Source organism: Excalfactoria chinensis, chromosome 6, assembly GCF_039878825.1.
Source record: "Excalfactoria chinensis isolate bCotChi1 chromosome 6, bCotChi1.hap2, whole genome shotgun sequence".
Taxonomy (NCBI): domain Eukaryota; kingdom Metazoa; phylum Chordata; class Aves; order Galliformes; family Phasianidae; genus Excalfactoria; species Excalfactoria chinensis.
In genome coordinates this window covers 19,855,293-19,882,206 of record NC_092830.1, presented here as the reverse complement: position 1 = coordinate 19,882,206, position 26,914 = coordinate 19,855,293, and the positions used below count along the sequence as shown (strand labels likewise).

Below are 26,914 nucleotides of genomic sequence, written 5' to 3'. Positions count from 1 at the left end.
CCTGTCATGCTGTAGGTGTTCCTGTTCATTGCAGAGGAGTTGAACCAGATGACTTTTAAAGGTCCCTTCCAACTTTAGTGATTCCTTGATTTGAGGCAGACCAGCAGCTGCTGGAGCAAATGTCTGGGCACTGTGTCTTTTCTGATCAAGCACAATGAAAATGTCCTTCTGCAATAAATGAACCTCATCCCTTTTGTTTCTTTTTTTCTTTTTCCCCAGTGGGTCTGGTGACCCTGCCTTCTGTACACAGCCAGGAGTTCCTCTGACAGAGTCCCGCAGCTGTAGGAAACTGGAACCAGTTTGCATTTTGGGGGGCTGGAGTTTTTCCTGACATTGGTCTGCCTGGGGCTGGGAAATTTTTCTTAGACTCTGAGCCAAAAAATGGCTTTTCTGCCTTAAAACAAGGCTAATGCAGAGAGACCTTACTGGCAGTGTTAAATTCTGGCAACTTGCTCATAGCGGCTCTGTCTCCTCTCCCCTTTGCCCTCTGCTTTTGTCAAACTGCAACCTCCCACTTCAAAGACAGGCACACTCCTGACACAAGACTATTTGCTATCCAGAGGGCACAAACATCTTGTCAGGGGAAGGAGCTGTTTGCATTGTAGAGACAATTCATTAAGGCTGGGAAATGTCAAAATTGAAGTTGCTTTTGCACATTCAATCCAGCCCTGCTTATGTGTAGTGATAGTCACTAATTATACGATTGCATTACGCTGCTGCTGGAATAGATCCAGCTCTGGGGTGAAGCAGACTGATGATGACAGGAATCCTTTCTCTACTCTCGCAAAGCCAGGGTGGTGCACAGTGAGCAAGGATGAAAAAGCCTCTGTCTTTGAGACAGCTGAGTGGCACCATGGCAGAGTGCATACTGATGCTCTGCATCAGTGTTCCTGCACGCACTTAAGTGAGCTGTGGCACTAGTCTTTTCAAAGATTCTTGATACTTTTGTGGTTTTCTGGGTGTTTGACATGGGAGCATATAGATTACTTGCGAAAGTGCCAAGTGCTTGCTACCATAAAGGAGGAAGCTGAGCTCTGACACAGAATGCACTGTGCTAATGTACAGGGCTCAGCTGGGGTTTTACAGAGAGGGCTGGCCAGCAGAAGCAGTGCCTACCGAGGCTGTGTACTTCGTGTAACCTTGTGAATGTTTGTGAAGGCTTGGGGTGAGTGACTTCGGGTGATTCTTTGTTTTCAGGACAAGGCTGGAAAGGGATGCGTGGGCATGCTGCAGTAGGAGGCCATCCTCTGGCGAGGGAAGGCTCAGCAGCTGCTCTGTAAGTCAGCTGTGTCCAGTTATGCTGCAGTTGTGGCCACTTTATTCTGGTTTAAGTCTTGGTTGCTGCTGTCTTTCCTCCCACCTTTCTCCATCCTTCTCCCTGTATAACTGAACTTTGGGGAGAGAATGCATTCAGAGTATGATCTGGTTGAGAAGTTTTTTACCAAGTTGGTTTCCACACAGTCTGATTTCTTTGACTGGTGTTGCTTCCCAGTTTTGTGAGTACTTGTGGTAGCTCAGGAGTGGCTACAGAAACAAGTGACTGCTAAAGAGGAAAGGGAGAGAAGAGAAAAACAGCTTGCATTAGTGGGGTAACCAACAGTTCTGTGGGCTGTATTCATAGTGAAATGGTATTTTTGTTTTGCTTGTGCTTGTCCTGTTGTGCTTACTTGTCTGGGCTGTCGTGGCTGTAGCTGTCACTAAGAGATCCCCCAATTTTTATGAAATGATATAGCCTTTATTTGTAAAGGCTATTTTATTTGTAAGTGATCAAACAGCACTAACAAGAGTGTGTTACCAGTTTATTGGAAGTGTGAAAGGTAGACCATATTTGCATATGCATGAAGCATGAGCTTTGTTTAATGTTATTTTGTGCTGGATGGATTTAGAAAGCTTCACTGCATAAGGAAGCAGAGCTATGTTAGGGTGGCTTCTTTCTTGCATTTCCAAGGATATGAAGGAATAACAATAGCTCCTTCAAATTCCTTAATGCTGTGGTTTTATGCTGGTTCTTGACAACTTTTGTGATGTGGTTTATCATGAAGGGCCTTCAAATGGTCAACAGTTTCCTCCTGAGATCCTTCTGTCTTCAGAGCCTTTGATTCTAGTCTGGATCTTAGTCCGTGAATAATTATATACTTATTACTTCTACCCTGCCTTTTCAAATGGCCATGAGTTAATTTACCTCTATGCAGAATCTCCAGTGTACCGATTTCCATTCCTGGAGTGTTCTTTGGTAATATTCTCAAAAGTTTACTGGATGATCCAGACTGTAATTCACAGCCCGAGTTTGTTCCTAACACTTTCTGAGGGCAGCCATTGCAACTTCATGCACCCCGGACTTTCTGCAGAGATCAGGATAAGAAATACCTCCTATAACATGGGCCCAAGTCAAGAGGCTGAACCGAAAAGGACCCTGTTACTGGTGGAGAGAGTAGAGGTGACTGCCTATAGCATGCTGAATCACACAGCTTTTTCATTCATTTCAGCTGCTTAACAGGATTACATGAGGAGTGGTTTCTGCCTCCAAGCACTTAGTGCCTATGGAGATCTGCAGCTGTCTGGATCGGTTAAGTGCAAATCTGATGACTCCCCTTTATGCAAAGGAATTTATGAATTACAGAAACCATGCAAATCAATTTCATGAGTAATTTTTCATGTGCTTCAACCTATGTCAGATTTGAAGAGGACTTTCAGTTAACTGTGTCTCATCCCTCACAGTTTCCCCCTAAAAGAGAGGAGATGTTTCAGGATGGCCACTAGGTGTAGGAGTAGGATAGTTTTGATGAATCTCCTTGCCTTGGGCAGTGGGAAACAGCACAGTGTGCAAATGAATTGAGGTTGCTTGGTCTTCTGTAGTATGACACCCTTTTGAAGTGACAAAGCCTTGACTCCCTTGAGAGGGAAGGTAACTGCAGTACCTGAGTGCTGGCCAACAGCAGATGCTGTCTTGTGTATGGAGCACTGGGCTGAAGAGCTGGGATGTCCAGCTCTTCTTTGAATTCTGTGGGAAAAAAATTGTGTTGCTTCTTCAGGACATCCTAAGAAACATACCTTTGGATGGCTCTTTGGGATTGTATTTGATGCCTGATTCAACAAGCTTTGTCTAGAGAAATGTGAGACACTTTACAGTGCAGCGCCTTAATCCAGTGGATGCAAATTCTGCAGTGCTCTTTTCTAAGAGTGCAAGGGTAACATGCCTTTATTAACAAGCAAAGTATTGTCATCCATGTTCTTTTCCCTTTCTATTTTTTTTCTTAATTCTTCTGATAGTCTCCCCTGCATTTCCAAATGAAGATATTTATTGCCTGCTTCCCTGGCTGGATCTACTTTTAGAAGAGCAATAGCCCTGAATGAAGTCCTTGCCTATCTGCTCAGGCTTCTGATCCACCTGATTACAGACTGTTGGTTGAATGTGGTCTAGATGAAATATGCTGTTGTCAGAATGGAACAGAGTGGGAAGCCACAATGAATGCAATAAAAGTGAGAAGGCAATTTCAGATGTACAGCAAAATATTGAGGCATAGATTCCCAAGATACATAGGGTACCAGAGCATCATTTGTGCTTTGGAGAGTTCTAACATCTACAGCCTCATATCTATGGTAACATCTGGATGACAACTGGGCAAAAATCATACCTGTCCTGAGAGTAACTAAGTTCTGTGGGACCAGGAACAGGGGGTGGTTGCACTGTGTGACTTGGCAGACCTTCACATGCTCAGGTGCTCATTACAGGTCTTTTCCAAGGTCTTCTATCTGTAAGCCTGCAAGCGTGATGCTGCAGGGGTGGGAACCCGGCAGGAGGCAGCATTTAGACCAGTCAGCAGCATTCCAAGGAGAGGGCACTGGGGGAGCCCAGGCAGACCTAGAAACAAAGGAGCTGTTGCTCAGAGCTGCATGATGAAACCTTTCTCTGTGGAATCCAGACAATCTCCCCATTTATGTGTAAGTGGCATTCAGTCACAGTTTTTGGGGAACATATGGAAACTGTTTAAATTAGCTGTATGAGCCATACGTGAAACAGATGCATGTTCTTGAGCAGGCTTTTGTAATTTATGTTTGAGCAAGTGAAGGGTACATCTGGCTTGCTTGGTGAGTGGCAAGCATGTCCTCACCCACATGTAGTTAGGTGCTTGGAATGAAACAGAACCAAACATTACAGGATGTATATTGATAAAGATCAACTTCTCACCGGCACCTACTGCATAAATAAGATGACTAGATGTAATAGCACTCAATCCTTCATTGCTTTCCTGATTGCTCACTGCTGGTGCAGTGATTAGTAAGAAATTAGAGGGACATGAAACCTTGTTGAAGAAAGCGGAACTGCTGTGGCTTTTGAATCCTGATAGGAATTTCATATGGGGAGGAATTGCACCCAAAAGTGATGCCTCTAACTGGAGCTATGATGGCCTCTGAATTTGTGGAGTTCTGTACACTGGGAGGACTGTGTTGCTAGACAGCCCTTTGTGCTCACTGTGGTGTATGTGGCTGAAACAGGACAAATTGGCTGTGAATATAAACAGCACTGACTTTGTATGTGCCAGCTGTTATGAAGCAGACCAAGGTGATAGCTTCTGAAACTGCAGTGATGTTTGTTCTGGTTGTTTGGGTGGCTGAGTTGAGCTGTGAGATGTTAACACTGGAAGACAAGAATGAGAGAGTTCATGGTGCTGGGGTTCACAAATACAGTAAAAGAATAAGTCTGGGATGAGTGCTTTTAGGGCTGACTCAACAAAACAGATTTTGGAGCATCGGGAGGAACCATCCTCAGCCCAGAGCAGAGGAGCTGAGGGGAGCCTTCATGGCTGCTGCAGCTCCTCACAGGGAGTGAAGGGCAGCGCTGAGCTCTGCTCTGTGCGACAGTGACAGGGCCCAAGGGAATAGCATAGAGCTGTGCCAGGGGAGAGGCAGCTGGGGGCCAGGGACAGGGTCTGCAGGAGAGCTCCCCCCAGCTCAGTTTGGGGTTGAAACAAAGGATCTGCAAACAGGTGCCTTGAATTCACTGCAGCATAGCTGGCAAACATGTCCAAATGTAGAAATAATGTATTCTTGTCGCAGAAATGCTGAGTCAGGCCCGAAGGATTAATTGAGCACCTGGTGGGAAGGCCAACCCAGGGGAGCTCAGGTGCATGTAATGCATCTGAGTGACTGGAAGGGATAAACCAGGATTCACCCCTTGCAGACCTCATGTGAGGGTTATCAGTGGAGGTGAGGGTATTTCTTTAGAGATTCCTATGTACCTATGGCCTTCTGAAGGTAAGCAACTTCTTTTCTTTGTTTCTGTGTCCACAGCTGTTGCATTTGAAGGGTCCTGGCTTGCCGCAGTCTAGCACCTTGCTACTTTGTTATCATTGCTGTACTTTCCATCCTGTTACAATGTTACACTTCTTAAACTTAAGAAGTTAACCCAAGAGTTGTTCGGTGTCTTTTCGTCGTCAAATGTTGACGTTTTGGGTTGCGGGCAAGCCATGGTGAAACACCTCCTGTGCTTTGAGCTCTCCTTCTCATTTTGTTCGTGGCTTCTTTGAACTATTTTTGTTAGTTGTGAGACTTATCGGGAAGCATCTTTGTCACACGTATCGCTCTAGTAATGTTTTGCGTGTTGCAGGGGGTGGAGCACTTCATTTTGCATATTTTTAACCCTTAAATACTTGTGGTGAAGCCAGTTCAGGATAGTGGCTCGATTCTTCACAAGGAAGGGCTGCGCTCCGCTGTCAGGGTGAGCAGTTTCTACTCTATCTGCTTAGGGTGCTGCTATGATTTTCTGTGCATGGTGTCTCCTCCTGAGGAGTGTTCATATGGTTTCATTTTAAAGGGAGGGAAGGAGATACAACATGTTGGTCTGTTATTATGGATTGTTGTTTTTAAGAAGGGAAGAAGTATTTTTCTTGTGGCTTGTCCCTTATTAGTGCAGCTTAAGATACAATATGAAACGTGGGATGGTGCTGGTGTCTTATGTGGCCAACTTGCTTGCTTGATTTCTCTTCTAAACTTGTGGTGTTTGGTGGTCTGCTTGGTTAAGCTACAAAACGCAGTCACTTGTTTTGTCTGCTATTACCGCTAGCTTTTCTTGACACTGTGATTTCATAGCTTGCAAGAATCCCACTTCTGTGGGGGTGCCAAGCCTTCCACTCCCTGGAGTGAGACCAGTGCTCTGTGAAGGTCCTTCCTGGTTGGCACTTGGAATGTGGCATTTGCCCATTTCTTGAGATCTCATAGAAGAACAGCATTTCTTTACTTTTCTTTCTTTCTTTTCTTTTTTCTGTCCGTCCTCCACCTATGCATGGCTTAGGAAATAAATTCCAGTATAGTCAGGGGGTGATTTGGGGTATATATTCTATGCTCCCACAATGCCATTCTCTGGCTGCTAATCTCATTCTGATCTCTTCATTGTTGTGTTTTTGGCAACCAAAATGACCCGCCCAGGCCTGAGAATTTAACATCAGCACATTTGCATGACTGATCAGATTTGTCTCGCTTCTATGATGACATTGTTTCTATGGAAAATTAATGGATTCTCACGTTGTACTTTTAATGGCTGAAACCAACTCCCTGCCACCCTTCCATCCCCAAGCTCAGAGGGGAAGCCTGTAAACAGCTCAAATTAGCTATCCTCCATAAGTAGTTCCCATTTCCTTCCTCCCTCCTATCTGCTTCTTTGCCTCTTTTCTAGTGGTGCCACAGCACTCCTCTCCTGCTGCTGGTGGATGAAGAGCAATGAGTAAAATAAGCCGGTGTTTGATTTCCTTGTCTAGCCTGTGAATAGATGTGATCTATCATGAACTACCCCCTTCCATCCAGCACTGTAGTTAGAAATTCTTGGTCTGTCTTTAAGTTTGCCCTAAACAGACCAAAGTTTTACCTTCTTTCTTTTCAGGATATAGCTTAGTTTATGGTTCTGTTCCTGTTCATTTTTTGTAATGAGCCTTTTTTGTTGTTGTTTGTTTGTGTGTGTGTGTGTATTTTCTGCATGCCTGCTTAGGATCATCTGTTCCCCAGCTGCATTGCTTGGGGCTTCAGCCAGGTGAGAACACCTAATGCATCAGGGAAAGAGGGCAGTTTTTGCAACAAAATCTGCCACCTGAAGAAAAACGTCTGTTCCCAAGTGATGCATTTTTAAATGAGTTGTGGTGGTTCACTTTACACTGTAGTCAAGGGTGGTAAAATGACTTTAAGGGGAGAAAATGTTTAGCTGTTGAATTACTCCTACTGAAGTTCAGGATTGCAGCAGTTTTAATTTTTCATCTGCATCTCTAAGGTTGTTGTTCCTAAACTTCTTTTGAAAGAATGAGTCCAGGGCAAGTCCCATGATATGAGAGTTACCTGAGGAGAAGAGCTGACCTAAATTGATTCCTACCAGAAGACTGAAGCTGATGGCTGACAGGTTCAGCAAGTCATTGTTCTGTGGGGCAGCTGGTGAGGGGTATACAGTGTTTTAGGTTGAGGTCTTCTGACCTGTGGTACCAAGAAAGTATTGTTGAACAAGGACCTGAACCTCAAGACAGCAATTCATTTTTAAAATGGGGGCTGTATTCCTTGCCTCTGTCCTGCAAATCTTACTTTCATATCTGAGTCAGAAACTGCTGTCATACAGTCTCCATACCTGCCCTTGAGGTCATGATGGAAACAAGTCCACAAGACTTAACTCTCTGCCCCATTCCTGCCTTCTCCAGCAAGCCTGAAGGCATCCTTTGTAGAATCACATAACAGTCAGACCTTTCCGCTTGCTCCTGACCCAGATTAGAAGGGCAGCCTTTGGGCAGAGCTTCTCACTCTGCAGCTTTGAGCACCTGTCTACATGTGCTGGGGTCTTTCTCCTGCTCTGAGTGTATGTACTCAGCAAGAAGCTGATGGCCTTTGCATGTGTTTCCAGAGCAGAAGAGATGTGTGCTCCTTGCAAGATGTCAGTTCTGACCAGATGCATGTGTGTATTGGTTTTAAATGTACAGATGGAAACAAAATGTACAGAAGGTATATAAGTGAATGAGTAAAGGGAAAACTCACCAACGGTGGTGCCTTGACTGAAGCAGCTGAGGCAGTCCTCCCTGGTGAGCGATCTCCAAGAGATACTGCTCCAGTGGGAGTCAGCCCTTAAATGAGGTCTCAGAGGGGATGGAGTCAAGCTCCACCCCTTCCGGGAGCACAGCTACATCACTCTCACCTGTGCTCCCACAGCTGACCCCATACTTGCCTCAGCTGATTAATCAGAGGTTCAGGCTGTGATTACCAATCTCCCATACAATGTGGAACTACTCAGGCTTTTAAATATTACTTGACAAGTGTTGGAAGATGTTTGACTGCTGAGATGTCTCTTACATACAAGATGGAAAGGAGGCATTTGGAAGAAAACTTGTTCTATAGCTGCACAGTGAAACTACACTTGCCTGTCCTTTTCCTAACTGAGACTTGCTTTCTGGACTAGTGTTTATTTCCTGCCAAGGATCCCGTTTTCAGCCCTACAAGCCCAAGGTGGAGTGGCGTGTCTCTTAGAAGGTTGGTGTATCTGTTGGGAAGCTCAGCTGAACTTTGTGTTTCTATGTTCTGATTATAGGTTATTTGAAGTTAAAAGATCAACCTGGTACTTCAGGCAGGAGGTCATGCTTACTAGTGGAATGTGTTTTGCCTTGGCACTTCGGCAATTAAGGTGTTCTGCTATGAAAGACAGGCAGAAAAGTATAGGGAGCAAGATGGCTGAATTACTTGGAACAAAAGTGTTGCCGATGATCTAAGTTAAAATGCTGAAGATATGGACATAAAGTGGTTGATTTGAATGCTTGTGGTGTGGGGAGGGAAGTGCAAGAGTAAATCTGTTTTGTACTGGCAGAGCCTGGGCTGAAGCAATCGACTGTGCAAAGTGTTACTTTTCTGGATGTAGCTGTTGCATGGAGCTTTGGATTATATTAGCAAGGATAAAATGCCTCCAAGTGAAGGGCCACAAATCATAGCTGGGCCAATAGGAAGGGAAAGGGGACTGTAAAACAGGAAATCAATTTAATACTCTGTGGGTGTTTGCTGTGTGCTCACCCTTCCTTCAAATTGCCAAAGGAAAGATTAATTAAAGTTATATCGAGCAGCAAAAATGATGGAGGGTGTGCGATGGGGCTTGTGAGGTACATCTTTCTCCATAATTAATTGACAAAGGCACACTTGGATTTCATTACCCAGAACCTTGCCATCTCCTTCTCTTAAAGGGCAGCAAGAATGATGCTGTATTTCCAGTGAGGAGCATTTTGTATTCACCTGGGGAAGGTGAAGTAGGGAGGGAGGGAAAAGGTGCTGCCTCTTGTCAAGTAGCACCTTTGTCAAATCCCACTATGCACTTTTTGGAGACTATCAGTTAAGATCAGAAAACAAAATGCATTTTTCTGTTGATGGTTTTGATTCTTGGTTTTCACTTCCACCGTGGTTGAGAGCTGTGTGCACCACAGAGTGTAGATTTTGGCAGGGAATGGTGATAGTTGGACCCTGGATGACTTGTCTGTCTGCTGCAACATGAAGCTGTATTGGGGGAGGTCCAGGTTGGGTTAGGAAAATGTTCTTCAGGAGAGGATGGAGCAGACCCTTGAACATGCTCCCTGGGGCAGCAGTCACCACCCTAAGCCTTTTCAAACTGTATTTGGACCATGCTCCCAGATGTGGAATTTGAACTTTGGGTAGTTCTTTGTGGAGCCAGGAGTTGGACTTGATGATCCTCATGGGATCTTACCAAGTCAGGGCATTCTATGATTCTACTTATTTAAACTTCTGCTTGTTTGTTTTGGCAAGGGCATCTTGCCAGGATGTTTGCTTACGGAAAAAAATGATGTAAGGTATTTTTTGCACGACCATTTGCTTTTCCTCTATGTGCCTCTAAACTGTGTAACTTGGAGACTGAACAGATCCATGAATGCTAGCCCTATTTAAAAACCAGTTTCCCTGCACTGTCTTGTACAGACCAGGAAAGTGTCAGATGCTCAGTTGACCGGTGTAGGTAGGTAGTTAGCACTTGTGAACAAACCTGGTCAAAATATAATTGTTTGTGTCAATGGTGCCTTCTGGTCATCTGTTGTCTATCTACATGTGAAATGTGGCCAAGAAGTGCACTGCAAGCTGTGTACAGCTTGCGTGGAGATCCATTTTGATATGCATGGGCAAAGCTGTCTTGTGTCAGCACTGCAATAGGGCATGCATAGTCATCCAGAGGAGTCAGCAGTGTGCCAGAATGTTAGTCTGATCACATAACTCAACTTCCTTTATGGGAGGGGTTAAGCTGACCCCTTGGATTTTACATGCTTCATTACGGGGAAGTAGCATCCTTAACCCTGTAAGCTGCTCCAAAGTATTACACAGCAGACATCCTCTTTTAAGTACTTCTATGAATAGGTGGATGTTTAACCATTCAAGACACCTGATTTGCTTGCCTGTGGCATGGATTTTCTGCTCTGAGTTCATAAATGCCATTCTGTGTCACTTGTTGTACCGGGAATGGTTTCATAGATCACTGGGTAGAAGTGACCACCATGGAAGTGTGCAAAAGATGTAGACCTTGAGTAAGGAAGCAGCCAACAGTAGTAGAAAAGTTATGAATATCACAAAAGAACAAGCCTTTCCCCTAACCTAAATATGACAGGCAGTGTTTCTCAAGCCACTGATTATTATTTTCATTTCCGAGTTAAAATAAGGCAGCATTCAGACAAGAGTATGAATTGTTCCTTAAAGCCAAATGTTATGTAAGCTCACATGTGTGCTTGCAGCTTTGGACAAGTTCAAGCTTGAAGTATGTGTTTGTTCCTGCTTTGTCACCTTCCAGGGAAAGGCATTCATTGAACTGTCTCTTGCAGAGAACTTCCCAAGAGAGGGTGCTGTGGGAACGCTACGTGTGATAACGTAGTTCAGATTTCTGCAGAAGTCTGAATAGGACATCAAACTCTGAATCCCACAATGTTTTGATGTTGTTGAAATGTTTGCTATAGTTTAGAAGTGGGCTGTGATAATTGTTATTCCACAAACTGAGACTCTAAAATGAAATGTGATCCTTGGGCAGGGAAACTTCTGCTTACTGAGAAGTGAACTGTTGAGACTCTTTTGCTGGAGAACCATGCTTGTGCCAGACAGCAGGCTGGCTGCAGGCACCTTTGCTGTGTGGGTTAGTTTGCAATAGAGCCTTCAAGCCAGCTTATCCTCAAGGTTGGCCAATGATAAACTTCTGGTTGTTCCTACTAAGGAGGAACAGATTGATCCAGATTGAAGCATAATGGCTTAATATGGCAGTCTTGAAGCTTTTCTCTTAATTACTGCTGTTGTTGCTTGCTTCCTGTTTTCCTTTGGCTCATGATCTGGCCTTATTTCCAAATTGTTTTTTTTAGGATTTTTTTTCTCTTCTTTCACTGATTACTGCCTTCTTTTGAGGCTTGTCTCTTTTGTGACACAGTTGTCACTTGGCACAGGGGAATCTGGTTTTCTTCTTTAAGGTATGAGGCTTTTTCATCACATTTCAGAATACTTTCTTACTGGTTCCATATCTGCAGGTGATTCAGCAATAACAGACTTGCATGTCAGTGCATGAGAAGAAAGAAAAATGAATGTGCTGGAAATTCACTTTGATCTGTTGATTTATTTATTGCTAGAGTTCAGGAGCCCTAATGAAAGTGTGGCCAGCCCTGAAAACTCAGTCTCTTGCACTCAGACCCGCCAGGCTGGGAAGCATCAGCAAATGCTGAGAAATAACTTGCAGGCTTTTTCTAGTGCATGAATAGTCATAGAATAACCCACCTGTATGTGCAGCCAGCACTCCTTGCCTATAGCTCTTGGTGACAAGGTGGGATGCTGGCTGTCCCTTGTGCTATTCTGGCATGGTGCAGTCACTTCTGGAACAACAGGAGCTGGTGCCCTAGGATCTTTCTGTAACGCAGACTATGAAGAAGAAATTTGAATGGGGACAAACACTGCTCCTTACATGTGCATGTATGATTATCTCAGGTATGTGTTCAGATCACATCCTTTGATTGCACTTCGAGTCACAAACAGCTGGCACGGCTCATCACTTGAGTGACAATTGAGTCTACTCCTTGGGTTACCTGACCGGTGTATCCATCTGGTCACAGAATTGGAGGTGCCAAGGTTACTTGTGCAAATGCTTCTTCCTTGGTTGTTTTATACTGAATCGCATGCTCAGGTAGTCAATCATGAGGCATTCCTTTTTGGGAGCTCAGCTATCACCTACGCAGAGAGGTTGTGAACACCACCGGAAACTGAGTTTGAGTCATGAAAGCTGCTGAAACAAATGTGAGGCATCTGTTTGGATTCACATTGCTATTTGTTTTCCATGCTTGTTGCTATACTGCGCAGCAGGAAATCTGCCAGGCAAGAGTAAAGTCCTTCCAGCAAAAATGTGTTAAAACTACATAGAGGAACTGAAATAAGTCTGTCAGCATGAGCTATGCCAACTGGCTGCAAGTTCAGAAAAGATCCTTGAGCTGATGGCATAAGCTAACTTTGTGTTTCTGTCCTCACAGAAAGAGGGTTCATTTGAATCAGCTTGTAGAGTGTAGTCCTCAGTCTAGGTTCACATCCTATTTGGCACCTAAAACCTGCCATTACATAACCAAAGCTTCTGCCAGTGAGACCCTCTCTGAAGAGGAGTGGGATGGAGGGACTTTTCTAGACAGGCAGAGCATGCCTGTTTCCAAGGTTGCTTGTTCTATGAATCTATTGCAGCTGTTCCTGATGGGCGCTTCAAAATTCCTGTGATCTCCCATGGTGTCCAGAGGCCAACTGCTTTGTAGCTTCCTGTCATCAGTGTAAATCTATGGACTGTACTGATCTTTTGGTGCTGGAATGGAACATTCCTTCAAGAAATCATGGCAGGCAAATGGGTTTAAATTTTGCTCCTAGCCTTGCTTTGGAGGCTGGAAATCAATTCACATGCAGATGTTGTTTGATATTTTTCAAGTATAATTAAGTTCTTCTGTTAAGTGGCTTTAATACACTTGTGTAGACTTGGGGCTGATGGTGGTGAGGGTGAAAGACAGCTTCAAGTCAAAATATATAGAGACAGAGGTAAGCCTGATTGTAAGAAATCACACTAATGCATTTTGTTTGGATGCTCGTTCTTAGGAGTAATGTTACTTTTTTTCTACTATGATGTCTTTGAGATATGGGTGGTGGTGGGGGAGAAGTAAAAAGGAAAGACATTTCATTAAAGAACTGGCGTAAACATGTTTTATGGAATCTGACTTGAAACTGTTGCAAACACTTCTCTATTGATTCCTCATAAGAGGTAGCAGTTTTTTTTTTTTTTTTTTTTTTTTTTTTTTTTTTTTTTTTCCCCCCCCACTGAATTTCATTTCTGACTTAAAACTAAGGAAAGAAGAGAATACAAGTAGGAAGAAATAGAAGTGGGAGAAAAAGTTACTTGAGGGCACTGTGGGAAGAAAAAGACCAGGGGCTGTTTTGCAGAGAAATGGTTTTAGAAAGAAGATGCTCTGGGCAGCCATGTTGCTTTGGAGTTAGTGAATACCAGAGCCCCCAAGGCAGGTTACTGTGCAGTGCAAACACCAGCACATGGACTGTTCTCCTGGGGAAGAAATGTTCTGAAAATGAAGACAGCTTGCAAGACTGCTTTTTATTTATTTATTTATTCTTAATTATTGAGTGATGGTTTTATTTATTCTTCCTTTGCCTCAACAAACAAATGCTTTCTCATTGCACGTGCTGGGGAGTGGTGGGGTTAAACATTCTGAGTAGTTGATGCAGACTGCTAGTCCAGCATGGAAGCAAACTCTCTCATATTAACTGCATCAGCCTCAATAAGGGTTGCTCTGTTCTAACTATCCGGAGCGATTAATGCATCATCTTAAACAAAAGCTGGCACACTGTTGTGCTGAGTGTTAAGAGTTTGCACCTGGCTGTACGCGACAGAGATTTCTGCCAAGAGAAATACTGGTTTCCAAGTTTGCTAGCCTGCTGTTAGGAGATCTTAATTTTTGTTTTTGTTTTCTCTTTTGGAAATCCTCCCATGTTAAATTAAAAAGGGGACGTTGGTAAAGGAAATCAGAAGGAATGCTTTCAGAGGTTTAATTTGCCAGAAGTCTCTGAACTTGTGACCCTTTAAAATAAAATACTTGTGCTTTCCTGTGGGACAGCTCCGTTGGGGTGGAAGGAAGCGTCTTTCAGGCCTGCATGCCTTTAGGAAGGAGCCTTTGACAGCACAGGAGAAGTTGCAGTGCAACAATCTCAGCCAGGATTTCCAGTGAGGAAAGTTGCTTAGCTGGCTCAGGACTGTGATAAATTGTGGTTCCCCTTGAGCATGCTGGGACTATAGAGAGCTGGAAATAAATGTGAGGGAAATCTGGCTTTTGTAGTGAGCCATCTTTCAGAATGATGCATGGCTTTGTAACAGAAAGAGATTACTGTGCTGGGGTTGGGAGAAAACTGTTTTCTGTTGGGAATAAAAATATAACAATTCTGTTTCTTTAAATCCATACCACAGCTTTGGCATGTACTTACTACCTTGTCCTGAAAAACAAACTATGTGGTGCTAATGGAAAATAGCCCCTGAGAGTCAGTGGTGGTGGAAATTACTCTAGGATTGAAATGGTACTGTAGGTTTGTGTTAGGGTGGGGGATGGATGTCTGTCAGCTGTTATAATAGTAACCTACAGAATGTGGATGGAGAAAGAATCAAATGGCATGTGATGCTGTTTGCCACATTGTCCTGAGCAAGTCATTTCTCTATACGGATAAAAATGTTTTAAAATTGCAGCCAGAGGAGAATATGTCCCCTTTTCTTTCACTGGCCATTCCCAATCAGTGTGCCTCTTGGCCATGCTGGTAGACTTGTTAGTTGGTGGTGAGCTGATAGTATTTTATGTTCTCCTTTGTTCTGCGTGAAGAATTTGGTTGCCAAGACATTGAGGAGAGCCTGAGTTATGCCTCTGTGTAGAGTCTGTCCTAGTTTTAATTGATGTCAGTCAGTGCATAGATATGTCTGCAGTACAGAGTCTTCTGGAGGTGTTGCTGTATTCCAATGCTCTGGGTTTTGGTAGTGCTGTTAACGAGACACTGCCAAAAAGTCAGTCTCCTGCAAGGCTGAGTTCTGTCTCCTGTTTCTCTACTATGGCCTGATAACATCAGGCAGACTGAGGGAATAGGAAACAGCTGAATCTCTGTGCTCATACCAGGGCTCAGCTGCTCATGACAGCTCTTTGGTGGGGTGATGTGTGGCAGCTGGATGCCCTGTAGCATGCATAGCTCTGTAGGAGTTAACTCTTTATAATTCAATTACCACAGATGCAGTTGCAGGTTTCTGATATACAGGCAAACAGCTTTTCATGACACTTTTCATTTGTCAATCTTGTCAGTAAAAGCAAACTGATGAGTAAAACCCATTGGTTACTTAGGCCTAACTTAATCTGATCAGTGATGCTGCTGGCATAGCAATGGGACAGTTTTTCCCTTCAGGAGTATAGCTGTTGTTGGTTGTGATTCCATTGCATCTGGTCACTATTGCAGAGAGCAGCTCTATGTTGCTCCTTGCCTGATGTGCTGAGTTCTCTTAAGCTGTACCAGGAATTAATTTCTCTATTATTCATTTGGTATGTTTTGTTTTTCATTAACCTACACAGACTATGAATTTTAACAGCTCAGCTCCTAATCTCTTTGCCATCTCTGAAAGGTCTGTTCTGTTTGGTCAACTGCTTCATCTGCATTTACTTAGCTGCATTTTTTCAATATGAACTGTACACTGTGCAGTCAACTGAACTCTTCCACTCTTCCAGTTCAGTTTTATATATATATATGTATATATATATCTTCCAGTACACACGCACATATATGTATATTTTTTTGTTGTTTAAACTTTTCCAGCCTTATTTGAGCTGTGAGTGTTGAGGTATCACTTTATTTATTTTCATGGCTTGTGGCTGAAATTGAAGGATTTTTACAAATCTAAAAACTCTGCAAACTTCAGTCAGGGTAACTAATGCACAAGAGGACAAATAAATGACATTTCTCCAGCTAAGTGGGAATGGTAGGCTGGCTCTGTGCTTGGATTATGAGCTGTTTAGCACTGTGTCTGATGAATGTGTGTAGTAGGTCCCACAAGCTGACAGTCTGTGGCTGTCCTGTTTTATGCAAACTATTAGCATGAGATGGTGTGGATGCAACATCTGTCAATCTGAGCTGTGCCTTAGCTCTCTCCTTCCTACTATGTAGGGAAATACCCATAAATGCCCCTTGTAGGCTTTAATGAACAGTGAACACCAGCACCGTAAAGCTCGGTTGAGCCACATCTGCAACAAAGGGTAACACAAGACATCTCAGCTAATAAGCACCTATCTGTGCTTCTGCAGTGGTTCAGTTTAAATACTGTCACCTAGCTTCCACCAATGTCTACTCTCTCTGTACTTATGAACCATTACTTTGTATTACCTTTTTCTGGTCCATGGAGTTGTGATACGGTCTGCATAGGAATTATCCTTTCTTTCCAGAATAAAACTAATTGCAGTTTGTTTCTCTCCAGCTGCCTTTTGGGGTGATATCGCTTTAGATGAAGATGATTTGAAGCTGTTTCAAATAGACAGAACTGTTGACTTAACAAAGCACTCAGCTGGCAACGCGAGACACACTTCAGGTAAGGGCAGCCCAAAGGTGACACAGCCTTCTTTCCCTTGGTCTTATTGTCAGATGGAAAAGAGTTTTTTTTGTCATTTGTGTGGCCTGTTCTCACAGGTAGGGAAATGCGTACAGAGAGAAGCTAGTTATGTGATTAGGGATGAGAACCAACTCTGAACTTTGTTAGATAAAAACAGTCAGGATATGTGTAGAGGGCAGTGATGCAGCCTTTCTGTTTAGCCTGAGGGAGTTTCAAATTTACAGCACTGGTTTCTTCCTTTTGAAGAATTGCCTCTGCAAATTTGAAGGGAGATTCGACTGAAACAGGGACATTTGGTTTGGTATTAAATTTAACTCTTACTATTCTCTCCTCTTTTCTTTTAATCTTGATGGAATAATGCATTTTTCAGTTGTTTTTTTTTTTTTGTGTTTTTTTTTTTTTTTTGTTTGTTTGTTTTAATCTAAGTAAAACCCATTGGTGTCTTGCATATGGGCTACCCTTGAAGTGATGATGTAATTGATACAGATTAACAGTCCTTGTGATTTTTTTCATAAAGCCAAAAGATGGGGTAATATATGCTGATGTTACATTCTGCCCCTACACAGCTCTTACATATGCTCAGTTTTGTGCCAGACTGGAGTTGTTTCTTGAGTCAGAAGCTCTGATTTGTCTCCATCTCTAAGAGTGTCTGAAACACACTGCAGCTGGTTTGGAGAGTGTGAAGAGACTCCCTGCAGTATCATAGCCTTTACTTCATTTTACAATGGCAGGAGAACTAGTTGGAATCTGAGTTTTGAAAGGCACTGGTGAAACTGGAGATAGGGCAGGTCAGGACAACCTTTATTTCTCTCTGCTGCTATGCTCTTAGGTTAGCAAGTAGGGTGAAAAGTTGAGTAGAGACTCATATCAGTGGGGCATCATGTTCACCTGATGCCTGTGCATCTTGGCAGCTGGTTCTGAATCCTTGTGACTGCCTGCCTTTTGTTTCTGTAAGTCCTATTCTGGGGTTCAGTGCTATAGCAACTTCCTGTTAGAATAAATCAGAAAGGAGGATGATGCATCTGACACAGATGTATACTTTAATGTCAGCATATCTAATCTAAAGTCTGCACATTTCTTATTGTTACTGATTGCTTCCTGTAAACGTGTTCTTGTGTTGTTTACCTTGTTAATGTTGTTTTGAGTGTGGTACATTTTTCAAGTGTTAGACTACTAGGAGTCAGTTGCATTTAGAGCAGAAAGCAAATCAGAGAATGAGGACCCAGTAGGTGGGACAGGCACTATTCATCTTTTCTGTGTCTCTTTGTCAGCTACAGAAGTTAGAAGATATTTCTGTGGAAGCAAAGCCAAATGCTGACTCTGTCAGTTTGCTGTGGTTGTTTTTATAGTTGTCAAATCTGAAAGATTTTTTTCTTTGCGCTCAGACTCAGGCCAGGCATGAGTTTTGTAACCTACATTTATACTATGTAAGGCAGACAGTGGTCTCTTGTAATCATGACTTGTGTTGTGTAATTGGACTTTATGAATTAAAGCCCAGGTGGTTCTTCACATGATGGGCATTAGTTGAATTGTGATGCTGTGCTCACTTGGCACTGTCATCATCACTGGCAGGTTTCATTCTTCTCCCTGACTTTCAACCCCTGGAAGTGCAAGCTGACAACTGGCCAGCCCCTGGGCCTGTCATAGTAAGCTTAGGTTTCTGCAGTGCATGCATAGAGGGTCCTCTGTATTCACCTGCTCTGCAAGGGGCTCTCTACAGGAGCAGGAAGAATTGATTCTTCTCCTGTGGGGCTTGCTTGACACTTGTGAATTGTAAGAGGGTGGTCTACTTCGGCATGGTGGGGATTGGGATCCATTCTTCCTTGGGAGAAAGTCCTGCTTTCTGCTTTTTTTATTTCCAGTGGGAAGAATGCAACCTCTGTACAGAAACGGTCTAAGACCTTTTATGAGTGGGTCCCCTTGAATTATAACATTTCAGAGTTTCCTAAAGCTGTTAATCGGATTAGTTGCATAGTGGAGGAAGTACTTAATACATACATACACACAGGCTCTTCGTATCTGGGAGCTGCAGTTCTGAACAAGCTATTAGGCCAGGAATTCTTCTTTTCTGTGTCCCCAGAAAATGCTGTTTGGCTGAGAGGAGTGGGAGGAGGGGTGAAAATAGTGCTATTTGACACTCTAGGGCTGTTCAGAAGCGTAAACCCTACTAGCTTGTGTAGAACATCTGCAGCTGTCAAGCTCCAGAGGAAGAATGAAGTTTCCACATTTGTATGGGTGATGGTTCTCCAGTGAACCTAGATGCAACTAGGGATGATTTCAGTAAAAGCTGTGCCTTGGCTGATGAGAGCTGAGGCTGTCAGATGTGGGAAGCTTTCTCGTTCCAACTCTCCTCCTTTTACCTTTTTTCATTCCAGTCTTCTTTCTAGAAAGACAGCTATTGCCCTTCTCAGACCCTTTGGAAGGAGGCATTGCACAAGAATTGTAGCTCTTATTTTATGTACTGAAAGCCTTTTGGAATGCAGGATAGGATCTGATAGTCCTTATTCATGTGGACAGTCTCTTTTGCTTCAGAAGAGCTGCCTTTCCAATCAGTTGTTGGGGAGAACACAGGTTGGGCAGCTGAAAACTGCAGGAGACATTATGAATAGCATCTTGCATTCTCTGATGCTTCTGTTGTGCTGCTGAGGGAAAAGCAAAGGCATCTCGGCAGCCTACAACTAAGTGCAGCCTATTTAATCCAAGCAGATTATTTGAGTTATTCGTTCTGGCCTCTACCTCCAAGTTAAAACTCTGAGCTGCAATTTAGTAACTAAAACAAAGACAGAAACAAAAACTTGCAAACAGTACAGATGAACACTGAGTGGATTCTGGGAGGCACACACTTACAAGGGAGCTCAAAACAGACAACCAGTTCAGTTCTCATTGAGACCCTTCAGGGATCCCTGAGGATTTGTTCCAAACTGTTTTCTTCCTACTTAAATAATTGCAGTAGTATGATCTATGGTAAAGAGAACAGGCATCTCAACCTCAGCTGTGCTTTTCCTGAAGTTTTACTCTGATCAATGATCTTGTGAGAGAGCTGTCTAGAGTCGTACATTTGACCTTTATTTGAATCTAAATACAATTTTTGTGATATTTTAAAGCAGGAGAAAATTTGTTCCCCGCCCTCCATTAGCTACTCTCCTTTGAAACTAAGTCCTAAACTAAGAGAATTGCTTGTGTTGTTTTTGTTTGCTGCTTATAACACTAGTAGAGATGTTATTTATTTGAAGAAATGGGGAGGGGTGTTATGAAAGTATTACTTTGCATTAAAATGTTTATTAGTTGCCTCACTGCCTCTCCTTCTGTGGAATTAAGTTTTCATGACATGTTGTTCTATATGACAGTTTTGAAGCTGATTTGGCTCAGCAGAGAGAGAGCAATGGTTCAAAACATAATGAAACGAATGATATAAACAAGAAAATCCCCTGGGAGGTTGTGAGACTGCATAGTGTCACTCAGGTTTTGAGTCCTCTAGTGCAAAGTGATTGTCTTTGCTTTATTGCTTTATTTTCCAAAGCATTAGCCATAGAGGAAGAAGTCTTTCTTTTCTTGCCATGACTGTGAGAATTTTGTGGCTATTTAATCTTAGAGTTTATTTTAAGTATTTTCTGGTAGTTTAGGGATTAAGAGAAATTTACTGATACAATATGTCTTTTTCTGATTTCTGTATCACTGAGGCAGTTTCAAGTCCTGAAAGAAATCTCTGTGTGAGGGAAAGGCAAGTTCATTCCTACTGTGTTGTTGCTTTGGCTTTGGCAGGTGAGAAGACATGGGAGTCTGGCTGCCCTCACTGCTACCACACTGTGCTGGGCTTGCTGCTGAGGCAGTGACTCTGCATCATGCTGCCGCCAAGAATGCTTTTCAAGAACACTCAAAATAGGTTTTCTGTGCCTCTGAGAGATTTTTGTGCTCGTGGCTTGAAGGCCTTGATAAAGCTGTTATACTTGTGTAGATCAGGAAGGATTTACAGAGCATCTATGTGTGCTCCGTGAGTAATTCTTCTGATAACAGTGCAGTTGGATATGTTTGATCCCAGGGATTTTACTGAAATTAGAGTGGGAATTGGCTTTGAACCACATAAAGTACTTAATAACTAATGTTGGGATGGAGGCTGCCCTGGATGGCCAGAGGCTGTGGCATCAAATTCATGAGTCCAGTGCAAGAAAATTATTGTTTGGTGAATCAAGCGAAGAGGAGTTCTGAATTGTACCTTCTATCAGTAAAAGTGGGGTGTTGTTTTGTTGGCACATATCGGTTTCTTGTGAAGCCCTTTTATTCTGATCATGCTGTAAAACTGCAGGTGGCACCTCTGCTGTTTCACCAGGTCTGCGCAAGGCTAATCTCTGCAACAGGCTGCTCTTCTGTTTTACCTTTTGGGATGCCTCTGGTCACCTTGTGGCTTTTCTATTTTCAGGACTTCCTCTTAGTTGTTTCTTTTCCCCTGTGACAAACCAGGGATCTCTGATTTTAATTCTCACATGAACTGGGATTATTTGCAGATAGAATATCTTTATTCAGGGGGCCTATCTGATGGCTCAGTCCATCTGTGTGCGTATCTCTTTTTGATACAAGCTGTTAAGCTTGCTAGTGTTTGTCCTTTAGGACAGGTTAAAAGATATCCCAAGCAATAAGTGAACATACTATCTGGCTCTTGCTGGAGCACAGCCTGAACAGTACAGCCCTACTACTTGCTCTGCATTCCCCTTGGAGCTAAATGTTTGTTTTTCCCTCTTGGCTAGGTTCCCATTGGCAACTGGTCACATGCACACAAAGGGCTTATTGGAAATGCACTGTTCCCTGAAATCAAGGTTTTTGAATGGTAGGCTCCCACCTGTCAAAATAAGTGATTTTATTCACCTTTACATAGTTTGTTGTTGTTGTTGTGTTTTTTTTTTCCCCAGTGATTTTAAACTCTGCAGTTTTACTCGTATTAAAGTGTGTTCCACATTGTAACAAAACCTCCCAAATGTTTCATATATTTCTAACTCTGCCACTTATCTATTTTTAGTAGAAACTTTGGTGCTTACGTTATAATAAACACATCTTTAATTTGTGTATTTCAGAAATAAAATAGGAAGCCAGTTTGCACTGATTTTGGTATATCTCTAAATCTGAGCGGTAGTTGCAGCATACATCACTGCACAGGCAGTGCTGGATCTCTGTTGTTCCTTGCATGTCTTAGCTTCTGCCTTTGGCTCCCAGCCCCATGGATTTGCCAGTCCTCTAGGTTCTCTTTTTGGACAGGTCTTAGGTACCTGGAAATTGGTGCAAGAGGGCATTATTAACCATTTAGGATGTACAGCATTCATTACATCTGATTTATGTTTGCAACTGTCTTGCTCTTGATTGCTCTTAATTAAATTTTCTTTAGATCTTGTCTACAGCTGGTTTAACACACTTGGAAGCCTTTCCTTTCACTGGTGTCAGAGGAGTCTGAATAGTCTTTTGTGTTTAAGTGGAGGTTATTAAATAGCTTTATATGAATTAACTGTGATTCAGGGAACACATGGGCAAATGCACTTGAGATCAGTTTATCTGTATGGAAATTGCTCTGGAAGTTAAATCCATTACCCTAATTGTAAGATTTGTCAGTACTGAGCCAATAACAATGGAATTGCCTAAATCATGCATTTGTTTCAGAGCTGGCAAGTGCTTAATTTCCTTGAATACTTGCTTGAATGAAAAATTGAGTTTGTCTCAGCTGCATAGGCTGCTTTGTCAATCCTGTGAGTGTTTTAGTAAATGAATTTGGAGGTAGAAGTGGTCAGTGAAAGACTAAGATCTAAGAAGCTATGAGAGAAGCCATTGCAGGCCGGTGGCTCTGGGAGGCCAGCTTAGATGCTTTGATCTTCAGGCACTCTAAAACAAGGATGTTGCTGTGCCCACAAAATAAAAGTTACTCACTCTATTCAGTGAAATAGTGGGCCATGTCCAAGAAATCATCAACAACCAAAATGACTTCATAAATAATAGCAAATAATGAGTAAAGCAGAAAAAGCTGTAAACTGCTCATGGTTGATTGTGAACAGAAAAAGATTACGTTTGTGGAATAAATGTGTTCGCTTTGAGCTGCTTGCTCAGGTCTAATTTGGAAAGAAGGCAGGCTTTTATAGCTACAGTGGACAAAAAAACTTCACTGCAGCTCCCCTTTTCAAATGGCAAGGACAAAGTATTTATTCAGCTGTCAAGTGGGGAAAGAAAGCAAATTAGTTTTAGGCTGAAATGCTGTACTGTGCTTGCTGCTGTAGTTCTAAGGTCAGATGGCAACTTGAACAACCTTCAGGAACGAGTAACAAGTTTCTCCAGGACAAAGATCAGAGGCAAAAGGAAATATTCAGATTATCCTGCTGTTTCACTTTTTAGAGCTGTCCTAAAGAGAAGCGTGAGATTTAGAAAGCGGTGTTTGCAAGGGATTCACCACTCATCTTAAAACTGATGGAGATGCTGAATCCTACAGTGGGTTTGTGGCAGAGTTGAGATTTGAGTTGCTTTTCCTCCAGTTCATCTCTTCCACTGAAATGCAGCTGTCCCTGGGCTGAACTGCGTAGCTTCTCTGCCAGAAGATCTTGGTGTGGAAGTCTGCTGTGGTGAAGAAAGCTTTTGCCACTTACATTCCAACTCTTCTGCTGGCTTGTGTGTTGTTTCTTGTTTGTTTGGTTTTGGTTTTTGTTGTTTTGTTTTGTTCTTCTGTTGTTTGTTTTTTTTAATGACTGCAAATAATTCAGGCATCTGTTTCTCCATGGAGCTGAAAGACAGCATGAGGAATGGGGGGACACCATGCATAGGTCCTCTATGAAAATAAAGGTCTGTGCTCCTGAGGCAGTACTTCTTTTCTCAGTACTGTATGTCCTTGCTGACAACTGGGGCTGGCTGAGCTGTGACCTGCTGAGTTCTTAGCTTCTGGCCTTATGGCTATGGCAAATGAAATCCATGCCTCCATCAGCAGCAGCAGCTGGCCATGTGCTCAGAAAAGATTTTGCTGAGGTTCAGGGCTTTTTTGAGTCTCCTTTATCTGCATGCTTCCTTGCCAGGGGTTATCTGTAGAAGGGACCTGGGAGAAAGCTGATTGCAGGAGGTGGGTGAAGGTATGCTCTATGAGGTACTGTCCGCTACTTTACCTTGCGGGGCAAGGACTCACACCCACCCTACTCAGCCATAAACCTCTGTTGGGAAACTTCATAGTCAGAAGTTATATGACTCAATCCATCTGCATTTACAAGGCTGCTGCCAGCCCTTTGGGAGCTTGGTAGGAAAGCCTCTGAATGGCAATATCTGAAGCTTGACCCAGGTGTTCTGAATCCCTTCAGCATGCTGAGAAGCAATATGGTGTTGCTGGCTTCTCTGTTGCTCAAGGTCTGCTTGCTACCTATCATGGTCTCATTCCCCTTAGCCTGCAGAGCCTTCCTGGGTACATGGTGGGAGGCTAATGAGGTACCCTGGCTGAGCAAGTCCTGCTGCTTCTGTTCACATCTGGGGTGTATGCAGGGACCTGCTGGGTCCTGGGACCAGAGTTGACCTGAGGCTGCCCAGCAATCATCACGTTTGTGCTCTGTAAGCCTTTTGAGCCCCATACCTGGCCCCTCTTGTGCTATCTTCTCAGCTCTGGCTTGTGACTCTGTTTCCTTGCTGCTGGCAGTCAATTGAAATGTCCTTTAAATAAGCTGTAGCAGAGCTGGCATGTAACTAAGCAGATGATGTTTCTCTACTGTATTTACTCAAGGTCTTTGGGTCTGTTACATACGTCACAGTCTTCAGAGGGTAAAAAGGCACCAAAAGGTCTCCAAGAAGCCACAAGGACTGGGAGTGTTTGAATATCTAGGCAGAGAGCAAGCTGGAAGAAAGTTACTTATGCTTACATCACGCATTCCCTTTGAACGGGGTTTAATTGCATTCAAACATAATTTAGTTTCCAGTGTAGTGTTTTCATTTGGAGTTAATTTTTCTCCAGTATAAACAAGGTAAGGGGAAAACAAAAGGATTAGGAAGGCTCAGTGGGAGCAGAGCTGGCTGGCTATGCATGGGAACCCACAGCTAGAATGGGGTAAGGGGATGCTGCAAGGAGCACAGAAAGCTGTGTGTGGCTGTGCCTGCAGAGGCCCAGAGAGCAGTATGACTGAAGCAATTAGACCGTGCAGGTCAGAGGTAAGGTGTTGTTAGCAGAAAGGGGGGTGGGGGGGAAGGAGTATTTGTACTGTTTGCACAGCAGTGGGTGAACCCAAGCCAGCTCTTACCATTTCCTTATCCATCCAAAAGTTCACTTCTGCTTTTCTTCCCTTTCAGAGGAGAAGTAGGTAGGCAAATAATTACTATGAATCAAGAGGGGTGTCATGGAGAGGCAGGTGCCTGTTAGAGCTTGATCTATTGGATTTGCAGGAAGTCTAATGCAACACGCCAGTAGTTGGTGCTGTGCATTACTACTTCAGTGTGCTGGGAGGGGAGAAGTTACACTCTGTCTATGAACCTTGTTGTACAGCAGGAACATAGATGTGACCGAAGCACTTGTGTACTCACTTTGGATTTCAGTTGTCATTTGTCTAAGCACTGTAAGCCAGCATCTTGCAGGACTCTGGGAAAAATCAGTGATATGGCACAGACTTTCCCTTCAATCTGTATATTTTTTTCCCCTGGGGGGCAGAGGTAATTGTAAATTGCCTTCAGGAAAGACCTTCTGATCTTCCCAGTCCTCCTGTGTTTCCACAGAGTATTATTGTTCATTGACTCTTGCTTGAAATACTGGTAGTGAGGTTGGTTCAGGTTCTCACAGTTCTTGCAAAGTCTTATTTTTAAAGATGTATCACAGTATAAAAATGATACAGACACTTCCAGAAAACCACAGAGCGCAGAGGGAGAACACAAGATGTTGGGGAATGATGCTGCCAGTGGTCTCCTACAGTGCTGGTGCTAACGTGATACAGGGGATGGCCAGACGGAGGGCATGGTGCATTAAGTGCTCTACAGCTCATGTTTTTGGCAGCTCTGCATTTGCTTAACTATGTTCACCTTCCTCTTGCGAGCTTTCCTCAGAGGCTGGTGTCTTAGTTCCGCACAAGCATTTGCAGAGCTAATGCAGAGATGACACATCTGCTTGTCAAGCTTCTGAACCCTGGGACTCTCCTAAGTTACTGCAGCTAGTCAGCTTACTCCGAATGTGAAAAACAGATTCCTGCAAGGGATTTGTAGTTCAGAATTTTTCTCCTTAATTTATTTTTCTTCAAATTTAAGGAACTTTTAGCTATTTCATTGTTGGGAAATGCTAAAAGGCTATCTCAAATAATTTGTTCAATTCTCTAGAGCCCTGAGGGTTACAAAAAGTTCTTGCTACAGACTCTTTACCATCTCTGGGAAACATCTGTTCTGCATTCTGAATGCATTTTCCCAACAGAGTTTGTTTTAATAAAATCATCACTTTCTCTGCAGTTAAAAAAATCCAGTGCAATAAAGGGCTTTGACTGCCCTAGAAAGTTGTTGACCCCTGGTTAATGAGGAAATTAAAAAGCAGAGTGTAACATCATTTGTCTCAGCCTGTTCTTCCATATGCTTCTCTGATGATGATAATACGGCAGTTAACCAGAACTGAAGCTCTGAGAAGGGATGAGTGTTTAATGTTGCCTGTACTTCTTGCTTTCTTGTTGATGCTTTGCTGTAGTTTGTTTGAAATACGAAGTTTCAACTGTGGAATTTGATTAACACCTCTATTGAATGTGGCTACTAAAGGTGAAGAACTCTAGGATACGGAAAGGTGAAATAAAGCTGTTAATCACCTTTTTTTTTTTTTTTAAATTTTTTAATTTTTTATTTATTTGACACATTCTTCCTTGATTGTGTTCAAGGCCCCAAAATGCCTTTTCCTTCTTCATAATATCATGTACTTGAATTCTTGTTGCTGGGACTTAGTCCGTGATAATTATGTGTACAGCCATTCTCTTCTAAATTAGAAAAACAGGATAACCTAAGTTCTCAGGTTTTGCTGATGCCTCCCTTGTCCTCAATGGAGGTGACATGCATCATGGCTGCAGCTGCTGCCCACGTTCAGTTATGGTGCAGTTCTTCCATGTGAGAAGTGAACAGGGAAAGAAGAGGAGATTGCATGAATGTGGTGGAGAGAATCTTCACTGGCCTGGAGAGAAAAAGTTATCCTGGCCAGGAACTATGTGGTAAGGAGGTTTGATTTTTATTTATTTATTCATTTATTTATTTATTTATTTATTTATTTTTTAATGGTATCTGGTCTATCTTCTTGGGAAAAATAGGAAGGTGTTGGAAGCTTCATCCCATCCA

The 26,914-nt window shown here is 42.9% G+C and overlaps 1 protein-coding gene across 2 annotated transcripts in view; it reads left to right on the top strand.

Moving 5' to 3' along the window:
- The window catches only part of TLL2 (tolloid like 2), an 83,879-nt gene that overhangs the window by 14,284 nt on the left and 42,681 nt on the right, over positions 1-26,914 (top strand). The window contains exons 1-2 of one of the 2 annotated variants that reach the window (XM_072339861.1): positions 5,191-5,256; positions 16,502-16,612. In XM_072339861.1, the coding sequence (XP_072195962.1) occupies positions 5,235-5,256; positions 16,502-16,612 (133 nt within the window). In that variant the 5' untranslated portion in view covers positions 5,191-5,234. Of the gene's footprint in view, positions 1-5,190; positions 5,257-16,501; positions 16,613-26,914 lie in introns of those variants that run through there. The other variant, XM_072339860.1, reaches the window with a different exon arrangement.